The 12,354-nt window shown below is 42.8% G+C and overlaps 2 protein-coding genes and 1 long non-coding RNA gene across 3 annotated transcripts in view; 2 read left to right on the top strand and 1 right to left on the bottom strand.

The window, feature by feature from the left end:
* lsamp (limbic system associated membrane protein) overlaps window positions 1-12,354 on the bottom strand; it is an 834,470-nt gene that overhangs the window by 444,627 nt on the left and 377,489 nt on the right. The gene's annotated exons all lie outside the window — the stretch shown is intronic.
* On the top strand, window positions 1,050-4,128 carry LOC144996791 (uncharacterized). Its single transcript, XM_078956482.1, has 4 exons — window positions 1,050-1,482; window positions 2,590-2,664; window positions 3,553-3,606; window positions 3,684-4,128. Exons 1-4 carry the CDS (start codon window positions 1,252-1,254, stop codon window positions 3,828-3,830), a joined length of 507 nt encoding a protein of 168 aa, XP_078812608.1. The 5' UTR covers window positions 1,050-1,251; the 3' UTR covers window positions 3,831-4,128.
* LOC111948418 (uncharacterized) lies at window positions 7,698-10,486 on the top strand. The gene is made up of 6 exons (XR_002874421.2): window positions 7,698-7,885; window positions 8,002-8,111; window positions 9,340-9,407; window positions 9,486-9,565; window positions 9,889-9,987; window positions 10,115-10,486. It is a non-coding gene; the product is annotated as an uncharacterized LOC111948418 (long non-coding RNA).

The following is a 12,354-nucleotide window of genomic DNA, read 5'->3' as shown; positions in this document are numbered from 1 at the left end:
TTCCACATTACACCTGGGCCAGGGGTGTCCGTGTCCCTGGGGGTGGGTTCTGGTCCTTGCCCCTTGGCGCTGGGCCCCGCCAAACCTCCAACAGTGGCAGAGCCTGGTCGGGCCATGTTTACAACACCCCTTGTGGGCCCCCCTTTTTCCCCGGGGTGGGGGTGGCTGGCCCCTGCATTGCTCCTCCCTGGACCAACCGTGGGCTGGGTGGGTGGCTGCCTGGAGGGCGGAGCGGGTCTCCCTTGGGGGGTCCTGGCTCGTACCTGGGGTTGGGGCGGGGGGATGCCTGGAACTCCTGGGTGGTGATGGGGTGCTCGTCTGGGGCTGTGGGTGCCCTTCTCGGGTGGGGCCCTGCGTTGGGCTCTTCCGCCGTGGCGGGGGGGGGCTGCTCTCCTGGTCGGGCTGGGGCGCCGTTCTCTTTCCCCCGTGCTTCCCTGCTCTCTGGCTCTTGGGGCCTCGCGGCGGTCCTGCTGGTCCTGGCCCGGGTGGCGGATTTGGTCGCCCGGGGGGCGGTTGTCCCCTGCCTGCTGCCGTGTGGCGTTGGGGGGTTCTGGCTGCCGCTGCTGCTGCGGCGGGGGTCTGGGTGTGGGGGTGGCTGGGCGCTCCTCCTCCTTCTTTTCACATTCCACCATCCATTTTAGAAGAACATAAACACTCACCTGAGCACAGGTGTTAGCTCACCTTTGCACTAATAGGTTGCATGATTGAATGAATGGAAGATTTCACACTAGTTGGTTTAAAGGAATAGGTATGCGTGTGTGAACACTATCTGTTTTGTGTACATGTTGACATGTGAACATTTTTACAGCTAGCAGGTGTGTTGATAACATTTCAGAGTGTGTGTGGACAGGCCCCGCCCTTTTTGTACTACATTTGAACCTTACCGTAATGATAAACAACCAGTAAACCTGTCTACTCTATGCTGCTTCATGGTCTTACCCCCCCCTCCCACTATCACCCCCCCTCTCTCTAACATCCCTCTCTCTTCTTCCCTTCTTTCCTTTTCCGTCCGGTCCAACACAAAAGATTTTCAAACATGATTGAAATTAATAAAGTTTGGCCTCAATTACAAAAAGGGTTTATTCAGACATACCTTTGGTTTTTCTGAAGATGAATAACCCCTCTCGTTAAAGTAAAATATATGCAACACAAGAGGCCGTCAGCTCTCATATGTCTGCCCAGCTGTTGGACAGGACAAGTTAGAAAAAAAAAAAACTCCACAAACTCGAAAAAAACAACAGAAGAGAAGATATGAGGGGAGGAAAAACGCTGCGGAAAAGCCGAAGAACAAAAAAAGAAGTGGACGAACTGACTGAACCAGAAAATAGCGAGCACGAAATGGAAGAAGCGGCCAGCGAAGCTAACTCTAACAACGAGAACCAGCAAGGCCACAGCGACACAAAACTAATGCTAGACGGGCTAGCAAAAAGCCATTTTGGAGAAGCTACAAGCACCTGCTCTGGCTGGAGGAACTTAAAAAAGGTAAGTTAATTTACTCTAACAAATTAATTTAAGAAAGTGGAAGGAGTAAATGTATCATTAATGTTATTTTTTTCCACGGGGAAGAGCTTTGTAATCCACTTTTGTCGTAGTTATCAAAGTTAAGGCTCTGCGCGCCACTTTTGTCCCTGCCGGCCGCAGCCCTCGGACGGCAGGTAGGGGGAGGTGTGTGTGCGCGGTAAATTGTACTTTCACGTCGCAGGCAAATTCAGCTGTAAACGCGGTGATTTCAAATGATGTAAGGGGAAGAGTGGTGAGTAGTTATGCCGTAGGAATTCAATTTTGACAGAGGGGCAGTGGGCGCTTGCGGGCACGGCGTTTTTTTTTTCCACAGGCAGAAACTCTGCCAGGGGATTTTTCATCGTCACTAAGTGGATTTCTTTTTGCTATATTCTGCGTTGTGGAGACCGAAATTGAAGGAAAATGTGAGAAGCTATCATTACTATTGTCATTATTTAGTTTTTCCATACCGTTCCACCATGAGCTAGTTTAAGGACGGCATTATTTGACCAGCAAACAGCACCGCACTTCTGTCTCAGTCAGCTGTCAATCATTCTCCGTGCGCGTCTCGTGCACAGAATGCGTTCGGTGTGTCCAGTTTACATAAGTCTTTGGTTTCAAACAGAGCTTTGTTTTCATTCTATGATGCTGAACATATTTTTATTTTAGCTTTGAGAGTTTAATGGAGTGAAAATATTCATGTCCTTTTGGAACAAGTGTATAATGTGTAGTAAAAAGTTTACAGCCTTATAATAATGTCTGTAATCCTACTTCACATATTCCTCCCATTTGTGATAAATTCATATGGGAATCCTTTATGGGTGGGGGGGATTATCTACTCCCGATCTGCTAGTTTAGTTTTGCAGTTTCCATTTCAAAATTCGCGGGTTCTCACAAGCGTGGTTTGAATCCTGTGGGGGGAGGAGCTGTCTAATGTTCTTTCTGGTCTAATTTCTTCAGAATATTTTTGCAGCTATTGATTTCAAACCAATGCATGTTTAGTTATTAAAATGATACAACAAAGTTGTGGAAGTGTCACTCTCTATATATATTTGAAATTTAACTAATAAACCTCTGTCCTGATTACAGAGCTCATCACACAACACTTCCAACTGCTCCTCCCTGATCATGCTGGGGTCCATGCTCCAGTCTTCACTGAGTCAGGTGGGTCACCATGCATTTACTATATATTATTGGAATTATTGTCTCCTGGATTGTCATCGAATCGGGAGGTAATCAAGATTGCCAGCCCTACTCTTTACACGCACCTTTTATGCAGAGAGATACATACATAATAAATAATGAAATTGATGGTTGATCAGTTATCCCACTACCTCTGTTAACATGACACTAAGGATATAATGATTTTGTTAACACAGTAACTACCGTATTTTCCTGACTATAAGTCGCACCGGAGTATAAGTCGCACCAGCCCAAAAATGCATTATAATGTAGAAAAAAACACAGATAAGTCGCACTGGACTATAAGTCGCATTTTAACTTTCACAACCTTATATGACACAATCATAGCAGACTGTTTATCTAATAATTTCACAGTAATTTTTTCTCAAACTTAATTATTTATTCCTTTCATGAAGCATCATTGGCCAACTAATACTCTGTTTTCATACTGTTTTTGTAGAAACAGTTGTCATTTTTATTGCATTTCTGAATCTATGAAATCATTGGAAAATAGAATATTATGTTGTTAGCCTTCAAGATCTTATTGTAAAAAAAAGTTTGCTGATTCTCTGAGTCACTTAACATACTCTTAACACTTAACATACCTCATACATCAAATTGACCCAGGAACATCATCTCTGTTCCTCACAAATGAACATAACAGGAGGGTTAACAATGTATTTATTTCAATTTATTTCTAATATAAGTCGCTGCGGAGTATAAGTCGCACCCCTTGCCAAACTATGAAAAAAAGGGCGACTTTTACTCCGGAAAATACGGTATAACATTTATTGATGAGCCAAGGGTAAGAATTGTATTTTTCCAAAGTTTTCATGTGAATGTAAATTTTTTTGACTCTTTGTATTTCAGACTGCTGAACTTCTCGCCAATATATGCAAGTTCAGGGGTTTATTCAAAGTACAGGTGAGTTGTGTAATCTAGACGCTTTAACTAAACTTCAAATGTGAACTGTGCACACAAATATCTTCTGTGTTCTTTAGAATGAAGACCATCCAGCAATCCAGGAGGCAATCGAGGACACCACGGTGGGAATTTCCCTCCTAATGGAAACTGGCAGTGGTGAGGAAGAGGACATTCTCGTGGTCCACATCTCCCAGGCTGTGGTGGTCGACCCACCAAGTGTCTGAGTGGCAGTTGCCAAGGCTTTTTTGGCCTTATTTACAGCACAAATCTGATTACCATCCTCATCTCAGAAACACCTTGTCATGGGGCCGTGACTTTGCTCCTGCTATGATCTCCTGGAGGCCCTTCCCTTCTTGAGCTCTCCCGCTGGTCACAGGTATTATGTTTTATGTATTATGTATTATGTATTATGTTGATTGGTTTGTCTATTTATGCAGTGTCTGATCTTGTTTCTGTGTCGGAGCGTCTTCGTTCTACGCTCTGGTGTTATGGTTCTCTGGCATTAAAGCCCCTTCGAGTGAACTATTGGATTTGGGTCGTTCTTCCTGCTCTTGCACTGCGCGAAAAGAGCCAGAATCCTCAATATCTGTTGTGGATACTTTCTTAAATATCGAAAGAATCTGGACCATTTCTAATGCATATCCAGACATGCAGCATATCTGAAGATATCCGGGCAAAAGATACTGGTTGTGTCTTATTTTGGTCATATCCAAGTTCCGAATATGACCTGAACTGAAATCTGGAAATATCTGGAGTAAAGATACTGAAGAAGGTAAATATCCTGTAGTATCTGTAGTGTATACTTATCTAAGTGTTGAGGCATTTCTGTTGCATATCCAGACATGCAGCTTATCTGAAGGTATCCGGGCAGAAGATACTGGTTGTGTCTTATTTTGGTCATATCCAAGTTTCGAATATGACCTGAAGTCAAATCTGGAAATATCTGGAGTAAAGATACTGAAGAAGGTAAATATCCTGTAGTATCTGTAGTGTATACTTATCTAAGTGTTGAGGCATTTCTGGTGTATATCCAGACATGCAGCATATCTGAAGATATCCGGGCAGAAGATACTGGTTGTGTCTTATTTTGGCCATATCCAAGTTCCGAATATGACTTGAAGTCAAATCTGGAAATATCTGGAGTAAAGATACTGAAGAAGGTAAATATCCTGTAGTATCTGTAGTGTATACTTATCTAAGTGTTGAGGTATTTCTGGTGCATATCCTCCGCAGTTACCATTGCCGCTGTAGGTACCATAACCGTTCGGCCTGGAACTTCCCTTCGGGGTCCTTCGACTAGTGCTGACGTCACATTATGTGATTGGCTGTGTGTTGGTCTGATGACGTGTCAGACAGTGATTGGTCTGGACAATTTACGATACTATCTATCTATTTACCAAGGCTGTGTCCCACCAAGGTGGGGTAGCCTAGACAGGGCACACAATTTTAACTCCCTCCTTCTCTTCCCCAAACCCTCCGCCTTCAGTGTGTGCGTGTGTGTGTGCGTTGGTGTGTGTGTGTGACACTGGTCTAAGGCCTGGTATAAGCCACACCACACTGCACCAGGGTCAGCTGCACACTCCAGTGTGGGCACCTCCACAGCAGGGCCTCAGCCAAGGCTGGTTTCCCCTTGCCGCTTCATCCCAAGACCAGACCTCTACCACACCCATCCATTCATTCATACACAAACTCTCGCCACCCATCCCTGTCCTGAGCAGCCTCTCTCCCCTGCACCACAGTCATCCCTCTTGCATTCAGCGCTCTCCTTACACCCTCCGTCCATCCCATTCGTGGTCTTCCTCTCATTCTCACTCCACTCCCATCAGATTCATATACCCTTTTCACCAAACGCTCCCTTTCCATTTTTTCAACATGTCCAAACCATCCCAGTGCCTTTTGCTCTGCTCTATCAGCCAACTCTCGCGTCACACCAGTTCTCTCTCGGATAACTTCATTTCTCATACGATCCATACGCGTCACACCACACATACTCCTCAAACATCTCATCTCAACTACATTCAGCTTCCTCTTTTCCGCCACTTTCAGACTCTGTTTCAGCCCCATATAACGCTGCAGGCACCACCACACCCTCATAGAATCTCCGTTTTGCATGCTTTTCCAGTGATCTACATTCAATCACTCTCTTCACCCCCCCCCCCCCATATCTTTTGTACTTCGTTCATTCTAAACTCTACCTCTTCCCCTATTCCACCATCCACACAGACACACGACCCCAAATACTGAAAACACTCTACCTCTTCCAACAACTCCCCATTTAATGCCACATTCAATCTACGTTCACCCTTTAACCTCGTACACGTCATCACCTTACTCTTTCCCTTATTCACCAATTTACGATACTAATATTAATAATATTAATAAATAATATTATGATGTCTGTTGTAAACGAACAGAGCTGGGAGATAGTATTCGAAAGGTGCCTTTATTATTGTTATGATTATTATTGAATTCATGTTCTCTTATAGTTCTTTTAATCTGTGCACCCATTGCTTTATTATTGACAGAACGGACCCGGAAGGGCAACATTTAGCCGTGCTGACAAAAATTTCAGCCACGGCTGAACTTAAACTGGAGTAACGAGCGGATTGTGACAACATGTCTTTATAAAAATGACAAAGAATATTGTCAGACACAATTTATGGGGGAAAACTCCTTTAGGTTACAAAAGGGAACGTGAAATTAAAATACGTAGAGCCCAAGCAGATGTCAATGCTACGTAGTTTGTCCAAGTGGGGTTACCGTAGTGTGACGTTATACTCAGTCGAAAGGACCCAGAACGGAAGTTCCAGGCCGAAAGGTTATGGTACCTACACCGTATTTTGTGATTTGTGCAAAGGCGATACTGCATTAGGAGATGTATTGTCTCTGGATATTATATGTATCACTTGTTTGATAAGTGCCTTGCCTAGCAATTTATGTGCACAAGATACTTCAAAAGCACATATATTTGAGAGTTTGCTCTGCACTTATATTTTCCCACAAATGTTTAAAAACAGGTGTGAAGAGTATTGACAGGTCAACCCAAGTTTGATTAAGATATACAGTAATATCCTCATTGCTTCATCAAAGGTAATAAATACAATGGCACTTCGGGCATACAACAAATTTTGTCATTTTCAACAGCCAATTTCTTCCTGAGCATGTATCAAGTGGCAGGAAAGTCTTTTGTGATGTTTTGTAAAACAGTATCTCATATTATACCAATAAAAATACCATAAGAAACCTTTTAAAAAACTTTAGGATCGTTTTTGGTAAGAAATCAATGATAACTGCTGCTCTGTTTAGTGTTTTCAGGGAGTGGGTGAAGAAAGTTTATTTTCTTTAACTTTATTGTTCAAAATGTAAGTACAGCCAGGAGAGCAAACATATTACATGCATTTTACACAAAAACATTCAGGTTTCCACAACTTTCATACAAACATACAGCTTTCTTAAGGCTTTCAGAGATTTAACTGAGATACATTTCAATTTGTTTGATTAACACGGGGGGGGGGGGGGGGGGGGGATAGAAGATGAATAGAATTAGCATTTATGAATATACAATTTGCCAAATATAATAACATTAATTATTAGTTTTTATTTGAGTCCAAGTTTTTATTATAAAACCCAAAAATTATATATTCGAATTTCAGAGTGAAGTTGGGGTGAATATGATTACTGATAAATTGTAAACACTTCTTCCAAAAAAATTCTAATTTCAGTACAATTCCAAAAAAGATGGTTAATTGCTTTTGGATGTTCTTTGCAAAAGGGACAGTTAGGATCAATTTTTTAATGTATCTTAGCATGAATTGATGTGGGGTGGGGTAAATTTTGTGAATGATTTTAAAAGAAACTTGTTTCATTTTTTATTTTATTTATCATAGATTTTTGGGTCACACTCCAGCCCTTTCTCCAAATGCTGCCGGGAACAAAACGTCTTCAGTCGTTTCGAAGCCGCAAAATAACACGAGGAGAACGAACAACCGTGACGTGTTACCCGAGCTCCTGTAAAGTGAAATTTGATTGGTCACGTTCTGCAACGCGACCAATCAGCTGTCAAGTTACAGCGCTCCGCGCCGCCATGACGCAGTCTGTTTGAAAACAATGGCGGCACGGAGCGTTAGGTCCGAAGATAAAGACGGAAAAAAGAATAAAAGTTGACCGTAGGAGACATGGACACCCTCTAGTAAGCGAGGCTGACCGCGTCCTCACAGCGAAAAGACCTCAGAGGATCCGGGAGTTGGCGGCAGTGACCCGGCCGAGCCGATAAGTTCAGGTAAAACTTTTGATCTATGGGCATGTTATTCGGGGCTTGGAGGCTACGGGGTTATATTAACCAATTCCGGGGCTATTTTAAATAGCAAAAATAACCACATCCTTCCCTTTTTTCAGGAAAAGAGTCTTCATCTGAAGCGATTGAAACAGAATCACATAGGCTGGACGACGTGGAAAAAACCAAGAAGCTACAAGAACACCGGATACGACCCCCCCTCGAAGTTTCCGTATGTATCTTCCGTGTGTAAAAATATTTTGTGCTGAAAAACTTCGCTTTTGTATAAAACTTCAAGTAACCCAGAAACATGTCATCACCTAACGGACAAACGTCGAGCAGCGACATTAACGCGGTAAACAGCAGGACGTGACCGTACAGATTAAATGAAGTGCGTGGAGGGGATGGGGGATTGGGGATTGGGGGGTGGTATCCGCGGCACACGTCTGTGCAGAACCGGGGCCTGTGATCCGCATGGATCATGGATCATCCGCGCAGCCTAGTAGCTTCTCCTGGGATTCGGTGTCAGACCGTAAAACCTCATCACCCGCGGGACGTCATCACCGCAGACCCACACTTTATTTATTTATTTATTTGAAGACACAGAGGACTCATATGTGTGTGATTTGAACTATAAACATATTCATCTTTGCTAATTATTGTGTATTCTCGTGCGGTTATGGACAAATGTTGGAGACCCTGGGCACTATGTCAATTAGGTTTCATAGGTTCTACGTGTTGGGCGGCCGCGGCGTCACTCCTCCCGATTCCCCCGCTGGAGCGGCAGACGTCGCCCCCCACCGCCGTGGGGCCTGTGTAGCGTGAGCAGCACGGAGACACGCCGGGGGTCCACCGGCAGCTGCGCCCGAACCGGCTGCACAGGGTCCGAACGTCGGCCCCCCTCTCGCTAAGGGCGTCGGAGGAGGGAAAGGAGAGGCGAGGAGCCTGCGGGGCGAGGGTGGAGCGCAGGCGCCCCGATGTGTCTGCACTTCTGTGAAAAGTGGCAGGAAAATACACGTCTAAATGCGCTACGAGCTCCTCATGGGAGCGTGAATTCAGCGCGGCAGGAAACATCGTCACCCCGTTAAGATCCTCACTGATAGCTGACACGGTTATCATGTTGGTGTTCCGGTCACGTAACACGAAGACGGACGAAAAAAAGCAGCAGCACGATTCACTAAAGCAGCCAAACAGACAAACACGTGTTCACTTTTTTTTTTGCACTTTAAAAAAGGTTGTTCATGTTTAGCCTATGTTGAACCTTTCCTGCGAGGACTTTTCTCTTTCTGACCGTGGTCGAAAACGTTGGCGGATCTTCCTTTGGGGTTATAAGCTACATGCGTTCTTGAGTTTGCCACTCGGCCGCTGGGGGGTTTTGTGTTGGGCAGGTGCCTGTATTCTAGAACATTGGCCATAACGGCAATGTTACTGTAACCTAACAGACTTGTTCTTTCTTTCAGATTCTTGTCCATCACAAACACAAGAACCTCGGAGAGCAGCTCCAGTGGAAGGTCGGGGCAGATGACAAGTATGTTTCTTTCTCACTATCATTTTAGGAAACTTGACAAGAACTCCAGTCAGTTATAAAATATTGTCTTTTTTTTAGCTTCAGAATACCGCACAATGAGGAGATGATGGCAGCAGTGAAAGATGTGGAACCAAATTGGAGTTTCCACCAAGTTAGAAGTAAGCACATGAAGTTGGATTTACACAACTCGCCATAAGTTAGAGATAATGTGAGAGACTCAATGTCAATAATCAGTGTTACTTTCTTTTCAGAGATTTTTTGAATACGATTGCAATTGTATTAGTGTGATAGACAGCTCATTTAGTGTTTCCATGTCTTAAGGCCAAATACTAAGTTACAATAACGATATAGCATTGACAATGGATAATTAAGATAAGCCTCTGTGACAGTCTGCATGGCACATTTTGAATATTCCACTTTGGAAACAAGTTTGCAATATGTTGACCTCATCTTCTGTACATTTCATATTTCCATCGACTAGGAGCTTGCAATCAAGCTATTGACAGTCTCAAGTGCAAAGAGAGAGAATGGAGATAGAAGCAAGGAGGAGGTCAAAAGGAGGACCAGTCAGCATGATCAGGTGAGTTGTCCTATTTGTGACCTTGTTTCATTTACTCAGGTCATGCATGGTCCAGTTGAACTGTGTATGTGTGTGTATGTTGTTTCCTCTAATTAAAATAATATTTTCCTTTCCTGTTGGTCCACAGCTCTTCAAAAAGAGGGTCAAAATTGCTGAGAAGATTCTCAATGAAGAGGATCTGTCATAAATAAAAAGAGCCAATGCAAACTATGTCAGCAACGAGGAAAGTGACGAGGACAAACCATCTTATTATCAAGCCTCGCCAAAGTGGCGCTCCACTAGGCTAACCATGGTGATGCTGAAATGCCATAAAGCCTGGGATGAAAACTGGAGGAGTGGAATTGAGCCAAAATTACGCACGAGACACTCAGCTGGCTTTACTGAAGGAAACCCACCACCAGTCAAGAGCTGCTATCTGGCAGAAGAGAAAAAAAGGATGCATGTTTGTTTGTGGTTTTTGACTTATTTATTTATTTTGTAATAAAATATTTTTGAGTAATACCGGTTTTCTGTTACCTTTCATTTATTATATATTTTTGAGATGACTGGTATCTTGAAATATCCTGACTTACATCACTAGTGTTTGTTCTTCAGATATGTCTGCTGGCCACATGTTCCAAATCCTAAATTCAGATATGACTGGTATACGGATATCAGATATCAACAGATATGACATGGAGAGAATCTGGAAATATCCTGAACTCAGATATCAATGGTGTTGGTTCTTCAGATATGCCTGCTGGCCATATGTTCCAAATCCTAACTTCAGATATGACTAGTATACGGACATCAGATATCAACAGATATGACATGGATAGAATCTGGAAATATCCTGACCTTGGATATCACAAGTGACGCATCTCATATCTGGAGAGAATCTCATCTCCAGATTCTATCAGAATAAAAGTGTCCCATACTCGGAGTTGATATGCTCAGGACATGAACTTAGAGACAGTCATGTCCGGAGAGTATCCACCGTAGATATCACCAGATATGGGGTATTTCTGAGGATATCCAGACAAATATATGTCCTGATTCTGGGGGCTTTTGCGCAGTGTTGGGTTCTTTCCCTTGGACATTCCGTCACACACCTTTGAGGTAATCCAAAAAAAACTGTATTAGAGTTGTAAGGCAAAGTGGTGTCTAAGGTTTCAGGCTTAAAGATCCGACTCTTTGAATAAAATGACCTTTAAATAGTTTAACTTTTTCCTAAGAAGGGATTCCAGCTGTTTGCTTTGGCTCTGTTATCTTCTGTTTAATAAAAATAGCAAGCCCAATTTATTTTGATTTGTCATTTTTTGCTACACTGTAAACATATTTTTCAAGTTTAGATAATAAAAAAGTTAAATCTGAAATTTGTGTTCAGTGTCATATGTTCATTGGATTGTCATAATGCACAAGAAAGTATTTGCTTTAAATAATAATCTGCAATTGCAATTTTATTTTTCAATTTAAATGTTATTAAAATAATTTATAAATTAAATGAACTATGTAGGTAATTTCAAACAAATAATAGTGTTTTAAATGTTTGAAAAAATTATGGTAAATGACATAATAAAATCTTGTTTGTTAATGTAAAATTATTAGGTGCAGAAACAAAGAAGCATTCATTACGGTAGAACATGATTTTATTATGTGCAATAATTATATTGGTTCAACATGATTTTTTTGCGCGCAACCGATGTCCATGATTTTTTTATGTCAATCCAACAGGTCTTTTTTTTAGTGCAGAAGAAGTTGTAGGGGGTTCAGTTTTAATCTATCTGAACGAGTTTTTTAAAAAGGAGCTTCTCATACCGGCAGACTTTGATCTTCAGATGCAACGCGCACACAGAACCCCCCCGATGAAGCCCAAAGCAGGCGAGCGCCCGAGGCAGGTAGTGGTCAATTTTCTGAGTTTTCAAAATAAAGAAATGATCCTGAAGAAAGCCTGGCAAAAGAAAATAAGAGTGGACAACCAGCTAATCCAGTTTGACCATGACTACCCAGCAGAAATAGTACAAAAAAGGCGCTCATACTTTGACATTAAAAAAGTTGAAGAAGAAGGGAATCCGGTTTCAAACACCATACACAAGGCTGAGGATTCATTGGAAAGAAGGCGTCAAAAGCTATAAAAGCGCGATGGAAGCGGAGCAGGATATCAAGAAGAAAGGGATCGATTTGAACACATCAAGCAGCGAGAGGGGACAGCAGGGGACCGGACCGGACCCAAACAGCGGAGGGATGGCAGCGGGTCGGAGGGACAGCGCGGCGTGCACAAGAGAGGCTCCAGGAATACCAGAGGAAATAACCACATGGAATCTGCAAATGGAGCCGATTTAAACAAAAATGCCGAGACAGAGCTCACAGACTGAAGAGGAAGGAACG

This window comes from Oryzias latipes, chromosome 13, assembly GCF_053564925.1.
Source record: "Oryzias latipes strain Hd-rR chromosome 13, Olatipes_Hd-rR_3.1".
NCBI lineage: Eukaryota > Metazoa > Chordata > Actinopteri > Beloniformes > Adrianichthyidae > Oryzias > Oryzias latipes.
The sequence above is the reverse complement of the archived record's forward strand: the minus strand, read 5'-3'. Positions and strand labels throughout refer to the sequence as shown.